The sequence below is a fragment of the Brienomyrus brachyistius genome, chromosome 17, assembly GCF_023856365.1.
Source record: "Brienomyrus brachyistius isolate T26 chromosome 17, BBRACH_0.4, whole genome shotgun sequence".
Taxonomy (NCBI): domain Eukaryota; kingdom Metazoa; phylum Chordata; class Actinopteri; order Osteoglossiformes; family Mormyridae; genus Brienomyrus; species Brienomyrus brachyistius.
This window is the reverse complement of record NC_064549.1, coordinates 7,508,970-7,526,729: the sequence shown is the minus strand read 5'-3', so window position 1 is coordinate 7,526,729 and position 17,760 is coordinate 7,508,970. Positions and strand designations below refer to the sequence as shown.

General features: G+C 40.2%; 2 protein-coding genes across 3 annotated transcripts; both read right to left on the bottom strand.

The window, feature by feature from the left end:
• Positions 1-154: 154 nt before the first annotated feature.
• Positions 155-12,927, bottom strand: shkbp1 (SH3KBP1 binding protein 1). Its single transcript, XM_048981174.1, has 18 exons — positions 12,725-12,927; positions 11,319-11,372; positions 10,999-11,044; positions 10,517-10,590; positions 9,818-9,876; positions 9,514-9,594; positions 9,078-9,245; positions 8,629-8,719; positions 8,055-8,245; positions 7,233-7,348; positions 6,813-6,900; positions 6,614-6,730; positions 6,280-6,450; positions 5,561-5,716; positions 4,020-4,116; positions 2,290-2,474; positions 2,070-2,199; positions 155-1,785 (listed from the first exon to the last, which is right to left on the bottom strand). Exons 1-18 carry the CDS (start codon positions 12,769-12,771, stop codon positions 1,173-1,175), a joined length of 2,484 nt encoding a protein of 827 aa, XP_048837131.1. The 5' UTR covers positions 12,772-12,927; the 3' UTR covers positions 155-1,172.
• Positions 12,928-15,314: 2,387 nt separating this feature from the next.
• snrnp35 (small nuclear ribonucleoprotein 35 (U11/U12)) lies at positions 15,315-17,421 on the bottom strand. Of its 2 annotated transcripts, none has more exons than XM_048981184.1 (2): positions 16,941-17,421; positions 15,315-16,518 (listed from the first exon to the last, which is right to left on the bottom strand). In XM_048981184.1, the coding sequence occupies exon 2, from the start codon at positions 16,513-16,515 to the stop codon at positions 15,724-15,726; it is 792 nt and encodes a 263-aa protein (XP_048837141.1). In that variant the 5' UTR covers positions 16,516-16,518; positions 16,941-17,421; the 3' UTR covers positions 15,315-15,723. The 2 variants fall into 2 exon arrangements, with proteins under 2 accessions (XP_048837141.1, XP_048837142.1); XM_048981185.1 differs by having other exon boundaries at positions 16,847-16,952.
• Positions 17,422-17,760: the final 339 nt, after the last annotated feature.

Sequence of the window (17,760 nt, the reverse complement as noted above, 5' to 3'; positions counted from 1 at the left end):
AACTACCAAGGGAGTAGATACAAGCAGGTCTCACTTGACATACTGTTTTGTCCAAGAAGCTTACTGTACCACTTAGACCTGATGTGATAAGCATAGTCTTCCCATGATCCTCAACAGGAAAAAGAATGAATGAAAAATTAGCATAACTAATGGATGGATGACTGAAAACGTTGCATGTATTGGTTATGCACTGAAGCATTAAGTAAATAAAACTGTTCAACAGTAAGAATGACAATAAATCTTCTCCGACGTGTAGCTAACAAATTGTCCATTCACCAATCTCAACATACAGTGCACATTCCAAATTAAGATACCCTTTTACCCCCATGTGGAGTACCTGATAGAAGCAAATCTTACACAGGCATTTATAAAATATATTAACCAAGACAGGAAATTTCAAACATACTTAAATCAATATATACAACACAGCTCCCAAAACAATTGAAACATTCACCAGTATCATAAATATTAGAAAAATCACCTCATGCATAATTACAAAGTTAAGAGAGAAGGCTGGGATTGAAACGTCTAACAGTGAAAAGATCTCTGAGGCACGTCATAGAAAGGCGTGTCTCATTTCAGCTACACTTCGCATGATTGTCGGCACTGTCCAGCTTGTTCAGATGCGAGTCGCCCTGAACTCATTTTTCCCTATAAATTTCCTTTGTATAGTTAATACAGCTTGCTTCAAAAATGTTTCCATCTAATCTGCATTTAATAAAATGTATGAAGGCTGCAATACATCTTTATCTACAATCATTTAGACTTAAGATTTTTAGGCCTGTTCAAACTTATAAAAACAACTTTTGAAGTTCGTTCATTACTTAAAAAAATACAGAAACAGGGACTGCAAAATTAATGACAGAAATACAAAATAGTCTTTGGTTTTAAAGCAGTAATTAAAAAAAAAAAAAAAAAAAACAAACACACCTTTATAATGTTGATTTTCAAAAAACAAAATACTGAAGTTTGTTGCATTCTTGGTCTGTTGTGATTATTGTTAACAAGTATATAAGAAGGTTCTGCATTTCAGCCGTTCCACATATAACAACGTATCTAATCCTTATAGTGACTGCGGATTATTTATTCACCTCCTGAGACCAACTGGACCTGTCCAACGACAATGAGATGTCTCGTCATAAAAATAATCATACGAGTTTCTAGACGGCAATCTAGAAGCTGGTTTCATTAATGTGTGGTTTAGGACTGGTGGAGGGTTGAGAGTTAGGTCCAGTGGTTTGAACTGTCGAGGCCTCCGCTGAATTGCCCTGCTGAGGAGAAAGGGGTGGTTGAGTTCGAGTTGGCATGGCAGCACTGGCTGCACTGGGCACAGGTGTTACAGTCTTATGCAGGGTAGAAGCAGTTGCACTGGTAGAAGATAAAGAGGGCACTCTGAGGCTGAGCCTCTGCTCCAGATCACTGCATGCGGCCAGGCTGCGGCGTCCGCTCTCTGCGCTGGTTAAATCGGAATTCTTGGCCAACTCTTGGCAGCGCTCCACGAAACTGCCCCGACGCAGGGATCCCAGACAGTCCTTAGCGCAGGGTGGCGACTTCCACTCAAGAGGTGCCCGTGGAGGGCGAGGGCTGCCAGGAATGTTCAAGGAGACCTGACTGAGGCCCATGTGTTGAGGGTGGAGGGACAGACCTCCCAAGGCGCCACCCAAGGCCATTTCCCGTGGCTTGTTAAATGACACAGGTGACGCGTGCCGAGGTAGGCTGCCGGTGAAGGGGGCCAAGCCCCTTGTCCCAAAATCACGGGGGTTCTCAGCCATCTGGGACTGCAGGCTGAATTAAAAGTATGAGAGAGAAAGACGGCATCACTTAAAATGCAGTAGGTTCTAATTAAGAATGATGTGATAGAGAATCTGAAACTATACACTAGAGAACTCCAATACTCAAAACAACTTCTTGGTAAAGTATTCTGTATCCTGGGCACTGAACAGCAGCTCTACAGCAGTGTTTTTCAGCCCGGTCCTCGGGGACCCTGCAGACGGCCCACATTTTTGCTCCCTCCCAGACAGTGCAGGGAAGCACTGTACAGAATTCCATTAACTGGGTGCTTTAGATACCTGTGGGTGGAGGCACGGTGAGTGGACTGAGTGATGGAGGCTGCTGGGCTCATATCTGGAGTGCGCGTCAACGCCAGGTCACACAAGTCAAGCAGCTCCAAGAGTTCCTCTTTCGTGGGCCCCCCGAGATCTGTGCGACACAAATTTAATGAGTCGGCCATTTTTTTTGTCAATAATACCTCTCCTACGTATTCGCAGAAAATTATGTTATGCCACCTACCATTTGTGTCCACCTTTCCAGTGATCTCAATGGCAGTGGTCAAGTCCCACATTTGAATGCTGCCATTGCTGTGCCCCGTGAAGAGGTACCGCCGTGGTCGGGAGCCGATGCGACTGGAACCCTCGCACTCATGGACCACAAATGCTGTGATGGCGGTGCTGTCGACCGAACGGACCTCACACACTCTGGTCCAAACAAAGTGAAAGTACATGTTGAATTTCTGATAACTTACCTTAGTATTACAGACTGTCCCCGACTTAAGCTGAAATGGGCGTATGTCGGAATAGGGTAACGGTGCTGGCTTTTCGATGGGAGAATGAGACCGGAGATGCGTAGAGGTTGGGATGCTCACGCCTCCATGCAGTGTAATACTTTCCCATAGCAACTATCATACAGTGGTCAGCGCACACTAGGTAGCAACGCACTGCCTGGTTGGATGGCCATTTTCCAAACTGCTTATCCTACTGGGTCGTGGGGGGTCCGGAGCCTATCCCAGAAGCAATGGGCACGAGGCAGGGAACAACCCAGGATGGGGGGCCAGCCCATCGCAGGGCACACTCACACACCATTCACTCTCACACACACACCTATGGGCAATTTAGCAACTCCAATTAGCCTCAGCATGTTTTTGGACTGTGGGGGGAAACCGGAGTACCCGGAGGAAACCCCAAGACGACATGGGGAGAACATGCAAACTCCACACACATGTGACCCAGGCGAAGACTCGAACCCGGGTCCCAGAGGTGTGAGGCAACAGTGCTAACCACTGCACCACCATGCCGCCCCCCAGAAATTTATTTTTACATGTATTTCATAATTTTTTATTTTTAAACTGTATGTGCAATGTGCCAAAAGTCGTATATATTGTAAAATAGGGACAGTCTGTATTTAAACCGTTACTAAATGCTTTGTGTAAAAACTTTGTGCATACATGTCCATTCAAAAAACCAGACACAAAATTCTACTAGGAAGTACGCTTGAGGTTTGCTGCACATTCCATTTAGTGCACAGGTTTAGTTTGTCTAAATGGTGGACAAAGATTTGTTTTCCAAATACAATAAACTGGTATATTCTTAGTCTACATTTCGGAATACTGAAACAGTGCCCCCTTATGGATATTTAGTGATAAAGAATGTGGACTCTCATCAATGTTCATGTCTTATTTGGTTTTGTATATATGCAGAACATCACCTCAACTCTGTGCATGAGGAGTTTTGCATGTTCTTTCCTACGTGACGTGAATGTCCTACCGGACACCCAAAGACATGCAGTTATTGCAACTGGTGTTTCTAAATTTCCTGTCTGTGTGTGTGTCTGTCTTGTGATGGCTTGGTGTCCTGTCAAGGTTATACCCCAGCCTTGGGCCTATGCTAACTAAGTTAGAGTCCTCCTGTGACCCCGAACGGTAAAAACAGTTCAGAAGATAGATGGATACAGATTATTTTCAGCACAACCCAAGCATATACCGTATATTGGGAGTAGATGCTTCAACATTTGATTGTGCTTTACGCAGAAAGACGGATTTGGTTTGGTATAAAACTGGGAAAATGCAGCATATTTCATGAAAATTTGGAAGTTCTACAACAACCCCTTAGTATTTTATAGAATGGGAATGTCTTAATTTTATACATTTAATGGAGGTACACAGGAGAATATTCAGATAGAATAGATTCTCACATCAACGATACCCTTAGAAGCTAAACAGATAGCACCCATATCATCTTGCGTACCTCTTGCCATTGGACGAGAAGCGCACAAAGACTCTGTCCGTGTCGGGTACCACTCGCTGGATGAATACCTGCTGATCATCCCTCTCCCCGTAAGGCCCTGCAATGGGGCAAAACAAAGCAAACCACATTGGCAACTCACAGTAGAGCTTCAATGCTACTTGGAACACTTGTTTGGAAAGATGTCTGAAAGACTTCATTGGAATTAAAGGAAGGAAAAATACATACGATAAAAAGAATTCTGCCAGAGAAATTAAACAAATTCTTTCATCGTCTGTGTGGGAGAGGTAAAAGCAGTATGATATAGAGCAATATTTCCCAATCTGATCTTCAAGACATGTCCGGGGGTGCCTGGAGACCGGATTGCGGAACACTGATAAAGAGGGTTTTGAATTATTTATTCAATTCATTCACACCCAGTAGTAAAACACTACTGTTAATCATATACATTTACCAAGGCTGACACAGTGGCTCAGTCAGTGGTGTCAGAAGGAGTTTGACATTGGCGAGGGGTCCCAGTTTTCCCCAGGGGCAGGGGGTGGGGGGTTTCGATGTATATGGTGATGTTACAACAAGCACACATGCAATAGGTACATTGTGAAAGAATGTGATGCAAGAAAGATTTTTAAAATGATTCTAGAATAATTAAGAATTCATCATTTAAAATAAGACTAACACTGTTTAGGATACAGTGTCACAACTAAACATGACTTAAAAAAAAAATAAAAATTACTGATCCATCTGATAAAATGGGTTTGATACAGGACTACACGTCTTTGTTATGTATATGTCTTCGCGCTCTGCATGCACAGCGAATACACATATGCAGATCTACACCTCTGGGCTCAGTGGATACCTCATTCCGGCACCGGGCCCTGTTACTTCACGCCTCCAGGGCTGAAGGTTTAAATTGAATGTCTAGACTGCCTGTAATATGGGTGCCAGTGTTTGTACCCTGTGACAGGCATCCTGGACGGTGTCTATCACCGCTTTATGTCTGGGATGGAAGACCACAAGGCACCTACCATTCTCAAGCAATGGTGAACGAAATTATAGGGTGTTTATTAATACCAAAAATGCAAAGGACGCACTTGCGTTTTTGCCAAAATCGTTCTTGCTAACTAGCCTCACAGGAACGAACTTGAGACATACATCATGGGATGCATCGTTTGACGAGCCTGCAACCGAGGGATCCTTCAAATTTGGGACGGGGCAAGAACGACATCTGGGGATTTTTTCCGTGCTCTGTACTTCTGTTTTTGAGTATTAGATCCGTACTTTGGCAACAGAAGATGACGTAAAACGGGTACGCGAGACCGCAAGTATGATCAAGTGCGCATATTGAGAAACACACGCATATGACAAAACAATGGATCTATGCAAATAGGATGATCTTGAGATGGTCTGAAGACATGGTGCTCGATTACTTTCATTCATCCAATACTTCTTAACTTGGAATCCAAGTTATTGAATAAGCGTGGACATGCTTGTAACAGCATATTAAACATGTATACATAAGTAACAGCGATTACCACCTAACTCACCAATGTCTGTCCCAGCACTGCAGCTCCCGTGCCCGTCTACGTCGTCCAGTGACAAGATCTTAAAGGAGGTGAGTGGGGTGGAGCCAGGCTGAGTAGAAATCATGCCTCTGAAGCGGGTCACAGTCCAGGTACGCACGTGGTTATTGTCTGCACAGACTGCCAATACAAACACGCATGTCATTTCAGCTTCTCCTAACAATCTGCAAAAGCACACAACTAGCACGCTCATAACAGGAACTACATGTCAGAGAATAAATGCCATCTACATTTATCCAAAAGGAAGAATTTGGGGGCCATTGAATGATTCTTTGAAAACAGATGGCCACTGAAGAGACTGGCATCTTCTCAAATTTTCCATGTTAGCTATCGACCAATGTTAGCGTGACCAATGTCACGGCCAGTTGCTTGGTGTGGGTGGACGACCTGCTAAGACAAAATCTGGAAAGTTCCATATCCCTTAAATTTTAAATGACAAAGCTCAAACTAGACTGAGTTTTCAGGTCTAGGATAGGTTCATTTGTATTCTAATACTAATCTATTGTGATGTTCTTGGTATGTATAGCATATTACAAGAACTGCATGGAAAAGGTAACAGGCATGACGCAAATGTATTCCACTGTGTGAGTCAAATGAGTAAAATGTAAAAATTCAGATTAAATAGAAAGTTATCTACATAAACAAAATAAAGAAAAAAATAGAAAATAAAGTGTCTAGGCTACCAGAGGTGAGATGCTTCTCAGAGAGCGTGATCTTTGTGATAGGACTCCGGTGGACCGAGAATGTCTGAAATAACTGGGGCCCGGAACCAAGAGTCTCAGGGTGCTGGACGATGACCCGCACTGTGCCTGAGCTGGTACCATAAGCAATCTCGATCCAGTTTCCACTGTCGCCTAAGGAAATAGACACAACAACCAAGATTATTATAAGGTCCCTTAAAATATTTTCCCAACTCAGCATAATTAATTTTCTCCAAAATAAATATGCAATTTGGAGGGCTAAAAAATAGAGAGCGAGCGAGAGAGCGAGCGAGAGAGCGAGCGAGCATCCTCGTACTTGTTTTGGGCGTGAGGTAAACACTGAGCGCAGTAATAGCATCCTCACTGGGGTCACGGTACAGCTCTGTGACAAGGAGGTCATTGTCTTTCATCCTCAGTGGGAACTTCTGCACATCTGGATGGACAGAATAAAATAAGGTTTTACTACTGTACTGTATCATGCTAAACTTACAAACAACTTCTTTATGACAACTTACCTATATAATATATAGATCCATTATTACATCCGAGAAGAAGAAAGGAACCAGCCGTGTCATAACTACTAATGGGAACCACATCCTGATTCTAAAATAAAATCATAAAGAAATGTATCAAGGGGTTACAAGGACATACCACAAGCAACAACTTAATATGCACAATATAGTAATATACAATGTTACAGCAAAGTAAAATTTCAGTTGTGATTTTGCATTGAAATGTCCTGTTCGAAAAATGTAACAATGTTAAACTTGGTACTGTAATTTCATCCGTCTTACTGGCACACACATATTACAGCAAAGATCAGTAAAAAAAAATAAAAAATATGCACATGCACAATTTCCCCTCCAAATAATATAATAACTAAAGTATTTTATTTTTTTAGTATGCAATAGTTGAATGCTTCCGAAACGTCTCACCTGCCAGTGTTTGGTGACAGCATTCCAAACCCCAACCTTTCCAATGTGGCTGGTGGCAATTAGCTGGTTTCCCACAAAGAAAAGCGAGTCAACCGAAACATTCAGACTGAACGTACCTACGAGAAACAATTCACAGTAAGATGCGAACAAAGCCTTGCCAAATAAACTGTCAACCAGAAGTGGAAAGTTCATCCAGAAAGTACAAATCCAGACCATGTTTTTGTTTCAACCAACCAGTTGAGTTCTCGGTGACTGTGACTATTTATGCTTAACTGATTGGTTGAAACAAAATCTTGGTCTGGAGTCATACATTTTGAACTGAACTTCCCACCTCTGCTGTCAACCCATTTGTAGTTTGATTAAAAGTGAGATCAATGTAAATATCTAGTTATAACAATGACTGTATAAACTTGAATACAAAAAGGAATGCACAGTTAGCTCAAGAATTATTGCACCCAAATGTGCTTTTCAGTTGTGTTTAATATTCGAGGTTATTGGAACACCTAAAAAATATTTAATACAAAAAGGGATGTCTGCTGGTAAATCTGCCTTTTTGGTGGGTCTTAGTTTCCATATACTCTATTTAAGCCTTTCACCATTTCCTGTTTCTCTTGGGGATATAAATATGAGGTTGGATGCCTGTAAAAACCTTTTGTTATCCATCACCAAAGGGAAAACTGGAGAGAGAGATGGTCGTGGACCTACCCAGATCAGTTAACCGATATAAATACGATAAGCAGAAAAAAAGTGCTTTTTTTTGTAATTAAATAAAAAATGTTTTATTAAAACTACTCCACAGACAACATCAATGGAGATACGTACCAACTTCACTGCCATTTCCATCAGGACGCACAGTCCACAGTATGATCTCTGTACCAGAGGCCACTGCCACCATCTTGTCATTGTCGCCCAAGGAGCCACCCATGACCTTGGCATTGAGTGCCACTCTATCAATCACCCATTCAAGCCGTGGACTGGTGAAGACCTGCTGCCAGCCTGAGGACTCCTTCATCCTGGACAGCAGAAGATAAGACAGGTATAAAAATTCATTAGAACTTAAACATTAATCTTTCAACGGTACTCCGTTATGAGGGCCTGTCTGATCAATATTGTATTTCTCAATTTCTTAAGATTTTAGGCATAGCATTAGGCAGATTCCGGCACAGTCCACCGTCCATATATTAAAGACTTTTACACTTAAACCCAGCCTCAGCACGTCTGTGGGTCCTTGAGCAAGGCCCTTAACCCCCAGCTCCCTGGGCGCCCCAACAGGTGGCTGCCCTTTGCGGACGGCTTACTCTACAAACAGCAAGTGGAGGGAGGCATAAAAAAGACAATTTCCCACGGGGATCAATAAAAGTATCAATTATTATTATTATGATTATTATTATGTTACCTGTAACAGACCACAAATTGAGCATAGGCCACAGCAATCCAGTTGTGATGACCACATACGATGCGCACCATCCCAGTATCACCAACCTGACCTGCGGGGGGAAAAACATATATATAGATATCTATGACAGACCATGGTACTGTAAAGGTATTGAACAGGGTGCATGGACTGCTCAAGAAATACTGCAAATGCTGTATAAAAGTATAAAAGAAGCAGCGTTATATGATCTGAAAAATATTCTGTGAAACATCAGCGATTCCAGAAAATACGCAGAATTCCAGTCTTAGAGATGTAAAAAATGTAGCATATTCAAGTTGGAATTGCTATACTACAGCAAACAGCAAATAGTTCAAACTAAAGAGAAAGTGGATTGTCCAGATTTTAAATTGCTCCCCCTACACTTAAGAAAAAAATCCCGGATGAAGCTACTGCAAACAGAGCACACTCACCACAAGTCCTTTCCTCCACCAGAACTTTTCCCAGCAAGCCAGCATGACCCAGATTGGGTGGCATTGTATTACTGCGTCTAACGGGCGTCCTGTCCATGGCACTAGACCGTCCTCCCATGAACTGTGGTCCTGCCACACTGTGCCGATTCTGTCTCTTTGCAGGGTACACTGTAACACAGCTTTCTATCATAAACCATTCATTCTTCACTTATAATAAGACACATGGTTCAAACAGGAGAATAAAAGCAGCCGTTTTGTTTACACTACAGATGTTAAGTGATTGGGAACTATTTATTACCGTCAAGATTTAAAATCAACACGGATTTCAGTTTATTTTTTTTTATCCACGAGGCCACCACAAATGGTGTGACATATACTAATGTGATATAACATTACTCAAATGTTGAACTAAAAATCTGTGTACGCTTGAACTTACCTGGAGGAGGGAGGTAACCATTGAAAAGGACGTTTCCACAGGATGATCGGTCAAATTCATCACAAAGCTGGAGCTTCCGGACTATACAAGAAGACCATGAACAGAAACTGGCCATCTTTATGAAAAACGAATGTCCTTTTTAAATTTATTCAAGTGCAGCTAAGATCTATCTGAAGGAAATACACGGCTAGCAAAATTTTAAATAATCAAACAACGAAAGCCACCATAATCATCATAACATTCAATATTTCTAGTTTCCTTCACTATATTCATACATTTTAATTCTCTAAATTTGAGACCTTACCTAAAGGTGTAATTCCATAGAACTCCGCTTCATGCAACAGTAAATGCACATTTATTGATCTGAAGATACACAAGATGATCATTCATACACACAATCTAAGATTTTAGATAAACAAAACCTGTATTTGATAAGTGTACATATGCTTGTAAATGCATATTTAGCAGCAATCAATTCCACAACAGCTGAACGTTTCCATATTTCCTTTTCATGCTGTAAATTTGTGATATAGCCTTTGATAATACAACTAACTAAATGAAGTCCAGCCACATATATTACTATTTTGATTTTCCAGTCCTTCCCTTCATTTTATTAATTAAAAATCATTCAGGAACAGGAAGCACAACCTTAGGCATTAACATCTCTACTGTTTAAGATATTAGTTGCAGGTTTTATTTAGCTTTATAGGTTTATATATAGATTTACATTTAATTAAAAAAATCGATTCTCATGTTGAATTGTGCGTGCTTGCATTCATAACACTTTGCAGTGCATATTCAGTGCATAAGGAAATACACTGTATTCACCTCTAAGACCCACTTGTGAAAAGGCCAAGTATAAACGCAGAAGTATCATTTCAACTATAAACAAAGAAACAAAGCAGTTTAAAGCAATCTCGTGGACAAGGTAGGCCTAACATCTGGGTCAGAACTTCAGAGTTCTACAAGTTACTTTTCTCTTCTTTTGGTAGAGGCAACGTACCTGGGATGCAATTCTTTGGTGCGAAGAAAGTTGAGAATTGGAGCAAAAAGTGATGGGTCTCTGTCTATAAAGATCTACGGATATGGTTAATTTAGGAATAGAAAAAAGGGAGAACGACACCATTAAACACCAATAAATAGACTTAAATTCTTTTTCTATGCAGCAGCTGAAGTAGGGGACAAATTAACAAAGTACGAGACTTTTTGCTTTTTTAGTTTTTTGATTCCACTCACAGACCTTTGTGAGGACCTGAAAAATAGTTCCCACAACGTCAAAATAGCAGGTAAAATTCCACAGCCTTTCACTTTATTTTTCAAGAGATTTTTCAAAATATTCTTATTTTGACACAGGTTCTATGTAAACATGTGAAAATAAGATTTATCAGAAAATGTTACACAAAAACGTGTAAATTTTCTATATGTACAGCACACACAATCATTTCATGACTTTTAAAATTGCCTTTATCAAATTTTGCCACTTACTGCTCCAGTCTCATCTTTCAGTGTGGAAATCCGGCCACTGAGGAGGCTAAAAATGGCAAAAACGTAAGAGAATACCAAATAAAAATATATAACTTTCAAATTCCATTTTGATTAAAGCTAACAGGAAAAGGTACATTCACTTAATAAAACATTTTAACATGTAATCTAGAAAGTATTACACTAGATTAATCGATACAACAGTATATGGTATTGATAATTAAACTGAGAACGGTTGGGACAACTATCATTCATGCAAACAACATAAAATGCAACTAGTTTACAACAGACAATCAGATTAAAATGAGTTCAATTTCACCAACCTTGAGAAAAAAGAATCTGGGACCCATGTCAGTGTTTGCCTCGATGTGCTGAATCTGAAATATTAAAAAGTTTTGATCATTTAAATGTACATTTAACATTTTAAAACAGTGATGTCAAACACCAGTCCCAGAGGGCCGGAGTTCTGCACATTTTTGAGTTTCCCTTCATTTAACACACCTGATTCAGCTCCTTTTGCTGGCCCTGAAGAACTACATTTATTAACAGGATCCAATATGACCAAGGTCACACAGCTCTTCAGCTGAATCGTTTGTGGGGGAACAGGGAAAGAACAAGTTACACAGGGCTCATGTTTTGCTCACACCCTGCATCTGATTCTGAGGGCGTACTCGGTGTGATTAAACCAACTTCGGATTAAATAGGAGATAATGTGGAGTACCTGCATCAAAGCCCTGTGACTGCACAAACAGACATCCACTCGCTGTCAAATGAGGATACCAGGGCTATGTTTAAAGCAAGGACCGTCACAAGGAACAGCTGTCTCACTCTCAACTTAGGTATAAGCGCTGTTAGCCTGAATTCCCAACCAGGAGCAAGTGCAAGTCTGCACAGGAACAAGAGCTACACAAAACACTGTTAGAACTTAACACCAGAAAAGGACAAAGTCCCAGCGAGACAAGTGTTAAATGCAGTAAAGGTGGATCCGGTGTAGGAATAATGAAGACAAAAGGCAGTTCAGCGGTATGATGAGATAAATCTTGAGACTTTTCTTGGTAAATTAAAAAATGTCACAAAACAGAATTTAATTCCTGAACACCAGTTATTATTAAAATTGAGACAAATGCATCGCTACCGCGATAGGTGCAGCAACGCCCCGTTCATAACCAGCGATGCCGCAATATCGCATCTTTATAACTTCAGTTTGAATATACAAAACAGCAAGCGCAAGGGCCCCGCACTTTTGGAGTAAAAACCATAAAACAATCTAGCATTTCCGAATTCAGGAAATGTTACTTGGCCAGTGGGGCGTCCCGCGATCCTGCAGTTATGTGCTCACGCCCTGAAGTGTCAGTGGGCAGGAACTAACCTGACGACTGATCTGCGGCGGATTCCTGCACAACCACCAAGCTAAACACCAATTCGTCTCCCCAAACTGCTTGCTCAGTATAGAGCTGAGGTAGGACAAGAACGTATCACTACAATACTATATTATCCAAAAACAAAGACACTTTAAATATATCTACGTCAAAGAAATTACTTTTTATAGCAGTATTATGCACGCTTTGATCCAAGGGCGACGCAAAGAAAAAAAAAACCCTGGAGATGAGGTACATCACAGTTAAGATAAGCAAAGCATTAAACAGTTAAGAAGTTATATGCTATTTGTCTAAATTGTGTTTCATTTTTCTGGATACAGAACATCCAGACCTAATATCTCGCGTTTTACCTTTTCCCTCCAACGTTTAGGTGTATGATTTCTCCACTCTTGGCCATTTTAGCCTTACCGATGTTCCTTTACGTGCATTAATACCGGTAGAAGCAGACAACAAATGGTAACTTTAAATTATCCTTGTAGCTTGCTAGCTTGCTAACCAACACTTACTACTTCCTAGAACGTCCTCCAAATCCTTTCACCTTAAACAGACGATGATTGGCTAGGTGTGCCAAAGTTTTCCCGTCTTTGATTGGTTAAATCACTGTAAAACCCGCCCTTTCCTTTCCGTGCTCCTCGATGTTAACCCCGTGTGGATAAATAAGCGGTTTTAGTCCCGGTCAGAAATAGAGTATTTTATTACATCTTACTTCTTTATTAGTTACGTTTGTTAAAGAAACTGATAATGCGAATTATGTCAATAAATTACTTTTGCTGTCAATGATGCTATAGTCATGTTAAAATAAATCTGATTAAATTTTGAGAGATCCCTACAAAATTGAATCTGCACTGCAGTGGTAGCCAAAAAAGGGCAGTTTCGACAGTAAGTGGAAGGGTGAAAGCAGGAGACCTTGTGAATGTGACAAGTCAAAAAGTATTTGATGAATCTTTTACTGCTTCACAGAAACATCATATGTATGAAGATCTACATCTGCTTTTATTTTTAGACAATTTGACCCAAAAATGAAGCAGCAATGCTGTGTGGCAGCAAAGGAAATGTTCACTTGATTAAGTCCAAAATTGTAACTGCAAAGTCAGAGGGCATCAATATTTGCAACTGCCAGCACTGGGCAGCTGAGAGTTAAAACGGAGCCTGAAGCAGCCGTCTTGTAAATACATATCTTCTGTGGATCTTTGTACAGGTGATTTTAAAACAAAAAAAGTTTATTTTGATTTTTGATCACTATTCCCGCCAATTCAGCAAATCTTATCTGTAGCATTGCAGTCGCCAGTCAGTGCAGATTAAAGGCTTTGCTCAGGTTCCAGGCTTCGCTCTCAACTGTGTGTATAAATATTGTCAATATTTCTAAAGGTTGCAATTTCGAAATAAACCTACCCCCAGTTCTGTATTTGTCCCGTCACCTGCACCCCAGTTTGAGTACCTCTTGTATACAGCCTACCGTTAGTCTGTTACACGTCTTATTTTAAAGAAAATTTTGGTGAGAGTATAAATATTTAAACATATATTTAAATGTTAATATAAATGACATTTTCAAATGGATATTAAAACATACACAAAGGAACACAAGTAACCAACTAACTAGTGGAGATTCTGCAAATTGTCATACAAGTGAAATGTGCAATAAATGATTAAGTATATTTTCACGCATACATATTACGACAGACATTCAGGTACAAACACATTCATTAACATTACATGGTGATCCATCCAGTCCTTTTAGAAATTGTACTTCACTTTCACATTTTCCAGGCTATTCATCCAGTACGTCTACAAATTGTGCAAGTTATTAAGTGTGGGATGACTATGGCTTAGATAGGTGGAAAAATTACAGGGCTGTCCAGGGAATACAATGCTGTCATTTCTGACAGCACTTAATCTAGTTTCTACCACGTTTTTACAGTAGAAGCTCAAGTTAGTTCACAGGTCAGTAACAGCCGGGGCAAGAAAAATATTTGAGTTGACATCTTTTCCATTGGATGGCATGTCTGAAGCCAGTAGCTGCAACTGCTTCTTGGGATTAGGCTTTGAGGCAAGCTACTGCCTATCCTGGCCTCTGGTATGGTGCTATTTCAATGACCCACCTTACAACTACTGGTTTGTAGAGGATGCATGCAAATTGGTTCAACTGAAATATAATGCGTATGTGAGCCAAATGTATCATATTTGCTACACAGGTTTCCAAGATTTCTGTCATCAACAGGATCACTGCTTTCATTGAAAATCTTATCCAAGCTGATGGATGTCTTTATTCCAGTTTTAGATGATTCGGGTGCTACATCCCATATATCCTGACTTGTAGTAAATGCAAAGTCAATCTTTGTCTAGTTTTTGGCCTACCACAATGCAAAGGAAAAATGCTGTAAAACTTGTTTATAAAATGCTGCAAATGCAACAAAAATGTATCTGCGTTCCAAAAAATGGGACCAATACATTACCAGGGAGATGTATTAAATGATACAAAAAAACATAGATGTACAATTTTTTTCATTTAAAAAAAATGTTAAAAGGGTCTTAAACTGTTTTACAAATGTAATATTTTCTGTTATTTAATATGTCAGACTTCACAGGGGTAAACCTGAAACGACCTATTATCAAGTAATTTGAAATAAATTCAAACCCAAAAGACACCAAACTAACATTTAGATATTGTCTAGGCTATTAACTTACACTGCTGTAGATGTGCAACAGAGCAACAGGCCTCATTCGGCTAATCAAAGTTTGCACTGTGAAGTCTGAGACATCGAACTGCTTATATCATGTATTGGGAGTATAGGTAAGAAAGGTAAACAAAACAGGAACGCTAACTGAAGAGTAAATATACCATGATTTACATACTCCCAGAACAAAAGTATAACCCTGTTAATCGTTAGTCATACACCATTACTGATGGTCAGGCTAGCAATGAAATGGAAATGACAGAAGTCAGCAAAAGCAGTTTATTTTTATACATTTTTTTAATTTGGGCATGAACAAATAGGGGAGATCCCAGGGCAAAATTGCTGAAAACTAAAGCTATAAAACTATAACAATGACACGGAAAGTGAATATTGGTCCAATATTTTCCATTATTTACAACTTCTACCTTGATGAGGGGACCATAAGCATTTTATGTGATAATGATTAGACTGCTATTATACTGTTTTTCTTTGTACTACTATCAGTTTTTATTGAGTACTGCATTAAGAAAAAGAATAAGAAATTATTCACTTTGCAATTGTCAAGGCATTTGGTTATCAAAGCTAAAGGAAATGGTTTTACAATATCAATCATCAATGGAAGTTCAGCCGAGACTGACCAAATCATGCTCTGAAGGGCTTACCTAAAACAAATATCATCTCCTGTCTTTTTGTCTGTCCTTATCCCAGTATCTACTCTCATTCCTCCTTGAAACTTTATCATTTCTGTTGCTCTCCTGATCAATGTTTGTTCTCTTTTTCTGACACCAACTACTTTCTCTTCCTCTGTCATTTTCTCTTCGATCTCTTCCCCACTCATAATCTACATCTCTGCCAGGGGATTGGTCTCTTTCTTTACATCGTTCTTCCCTCAGCCCAGGTCTCTCCCACCTGTAATTCCCTGGTCGCCTTTGAAGAAATCCTGGGTCATGTGTAACGGCGGGAAGATTGATAGGCTTTCGGAAAGGTCTGTCTCTCCCACCAAATCGTAACTGACCTGACTCCTTCTTCCCTCCCTGTCCCCCACCCTTGCGCCTTGGTATCCAGCCCTCTAGGGTCCGTTCTTGTTCAAAATCCACGAAGACCTCGTGTTGATCTACCACCAGCTTGTTGGCCTCCCGACGTGCTCTTACAACAGAGCGCTCCTCTTTATACTCAAGAAAAGCATAACCCTTGGAGAAGCCAGTCACAATGTCTTTTACTAGTCGCAACCTTCTAATCTCCCCATACTTAGAAAAAACCTCCAGCAGTTTCTCCTCTGTTGTCTTTGGATTGAGGCGGGCTACAAACAATGTCAGATGGGGGTCTCCAATCACACCTTTGTTGGGGATATACCGGGCAACCATTGCCCTCCAAACAGCACGGTCATGAGGTTCAACATCAGTGCCGTCAATACTTCCTGCTTTTAGGGGGTCATATATCTTCGCAACTGGACTCCAGTCACTCATGTTCTGTCACAAAAGAAATAGTAAGCATAAATAACATAATGTACATAACACAATCACGGCCGACGTTTAATACGCTGCCAGGCTGCCGTCAGCAACATATAAACGCATTAACATTAATGTTTGTTTACAATCTGTTGAGATATATATCAATGCGGGTAAATGCATGTTTTTTAGTTTCACTCATGCTTTGGCGTCACCAATGTATAACTTTCTACCTATAACAAACACGAGAAAACAGAAGCTACGTATTACATGCAATCGAGATACTTTAACTGCTTTTCTAATCTTACCGCAAATAATTATCACAATTCTACAAATAGGTTCGAGTTACCGTTGATTGAGTTACAGTTAGCTAGTCTTTATTGTTCTGAGTAGATATCAAAAGCTTTTATTTGATCGAAATATTAGTATACACGAATACTCACAGCATGTGAGCGTAAACGGTGTTTTATTCCCAAAACCGACGTGCTCTGTGTGAGTATATGTCAGCTATCCAAAGCTTCCGGTGGAAAACGTCATCTGGCTTATAATACGTTCCGGCTGCACTAAACGTCTACTAGTTATGAGCGGGCAAATAAGTGTATTTTGATTATAAAGGTAAATACTGATTAGTCAGTAAAAAGCAGGAATTTAATTTCCCGAATGAAAGCGCTTAAATATCGATACTTGCATCGCGTCTAGGGCTGCTTTGGATAGGCTGCAGATCTCTCCACGACCCTGACTAGGATAAACCTATGGATGGATGAAAAAAAGCGATGTAACGCTGTTTTTTTTCCTCGACACGTTCAGATGGGCTACAGTAGACCAACACCCCGTGGGAAAACTGTCAGTACTCAGTTTCCACGCACGAGCTCCATTTCACGAATGCGTATGCCACATTTCACTTACGTCACTAACTAATCTGCACCGCGCTTGAGCAAACGTTTTATTGCATCTGATGTGTGTTTTTGTTTCGGGGGTTTGCCTTTCTGCGTTTCTGGGCATGTTATCAAAATACTGCGTTATTCTCCACGTTTTCAACGTTCTTACAACGTATGTTATTCGCTTCGCCTTGTCATCAGAGAAATGGTTTTACAGAACAGTGTATAGGTTACCAGGTTAACATAGACGTGCTGTTAGAAGTATCTTAATGAAAAAAAATTGTTCTTTGTTGTATTTCAGTGTTATTACACATCAAAGATGATCAAAATTGCAGTTGATTCCTAACAATTCTGTGGGCGTCCTGGAATCTATACATTCGCTTTC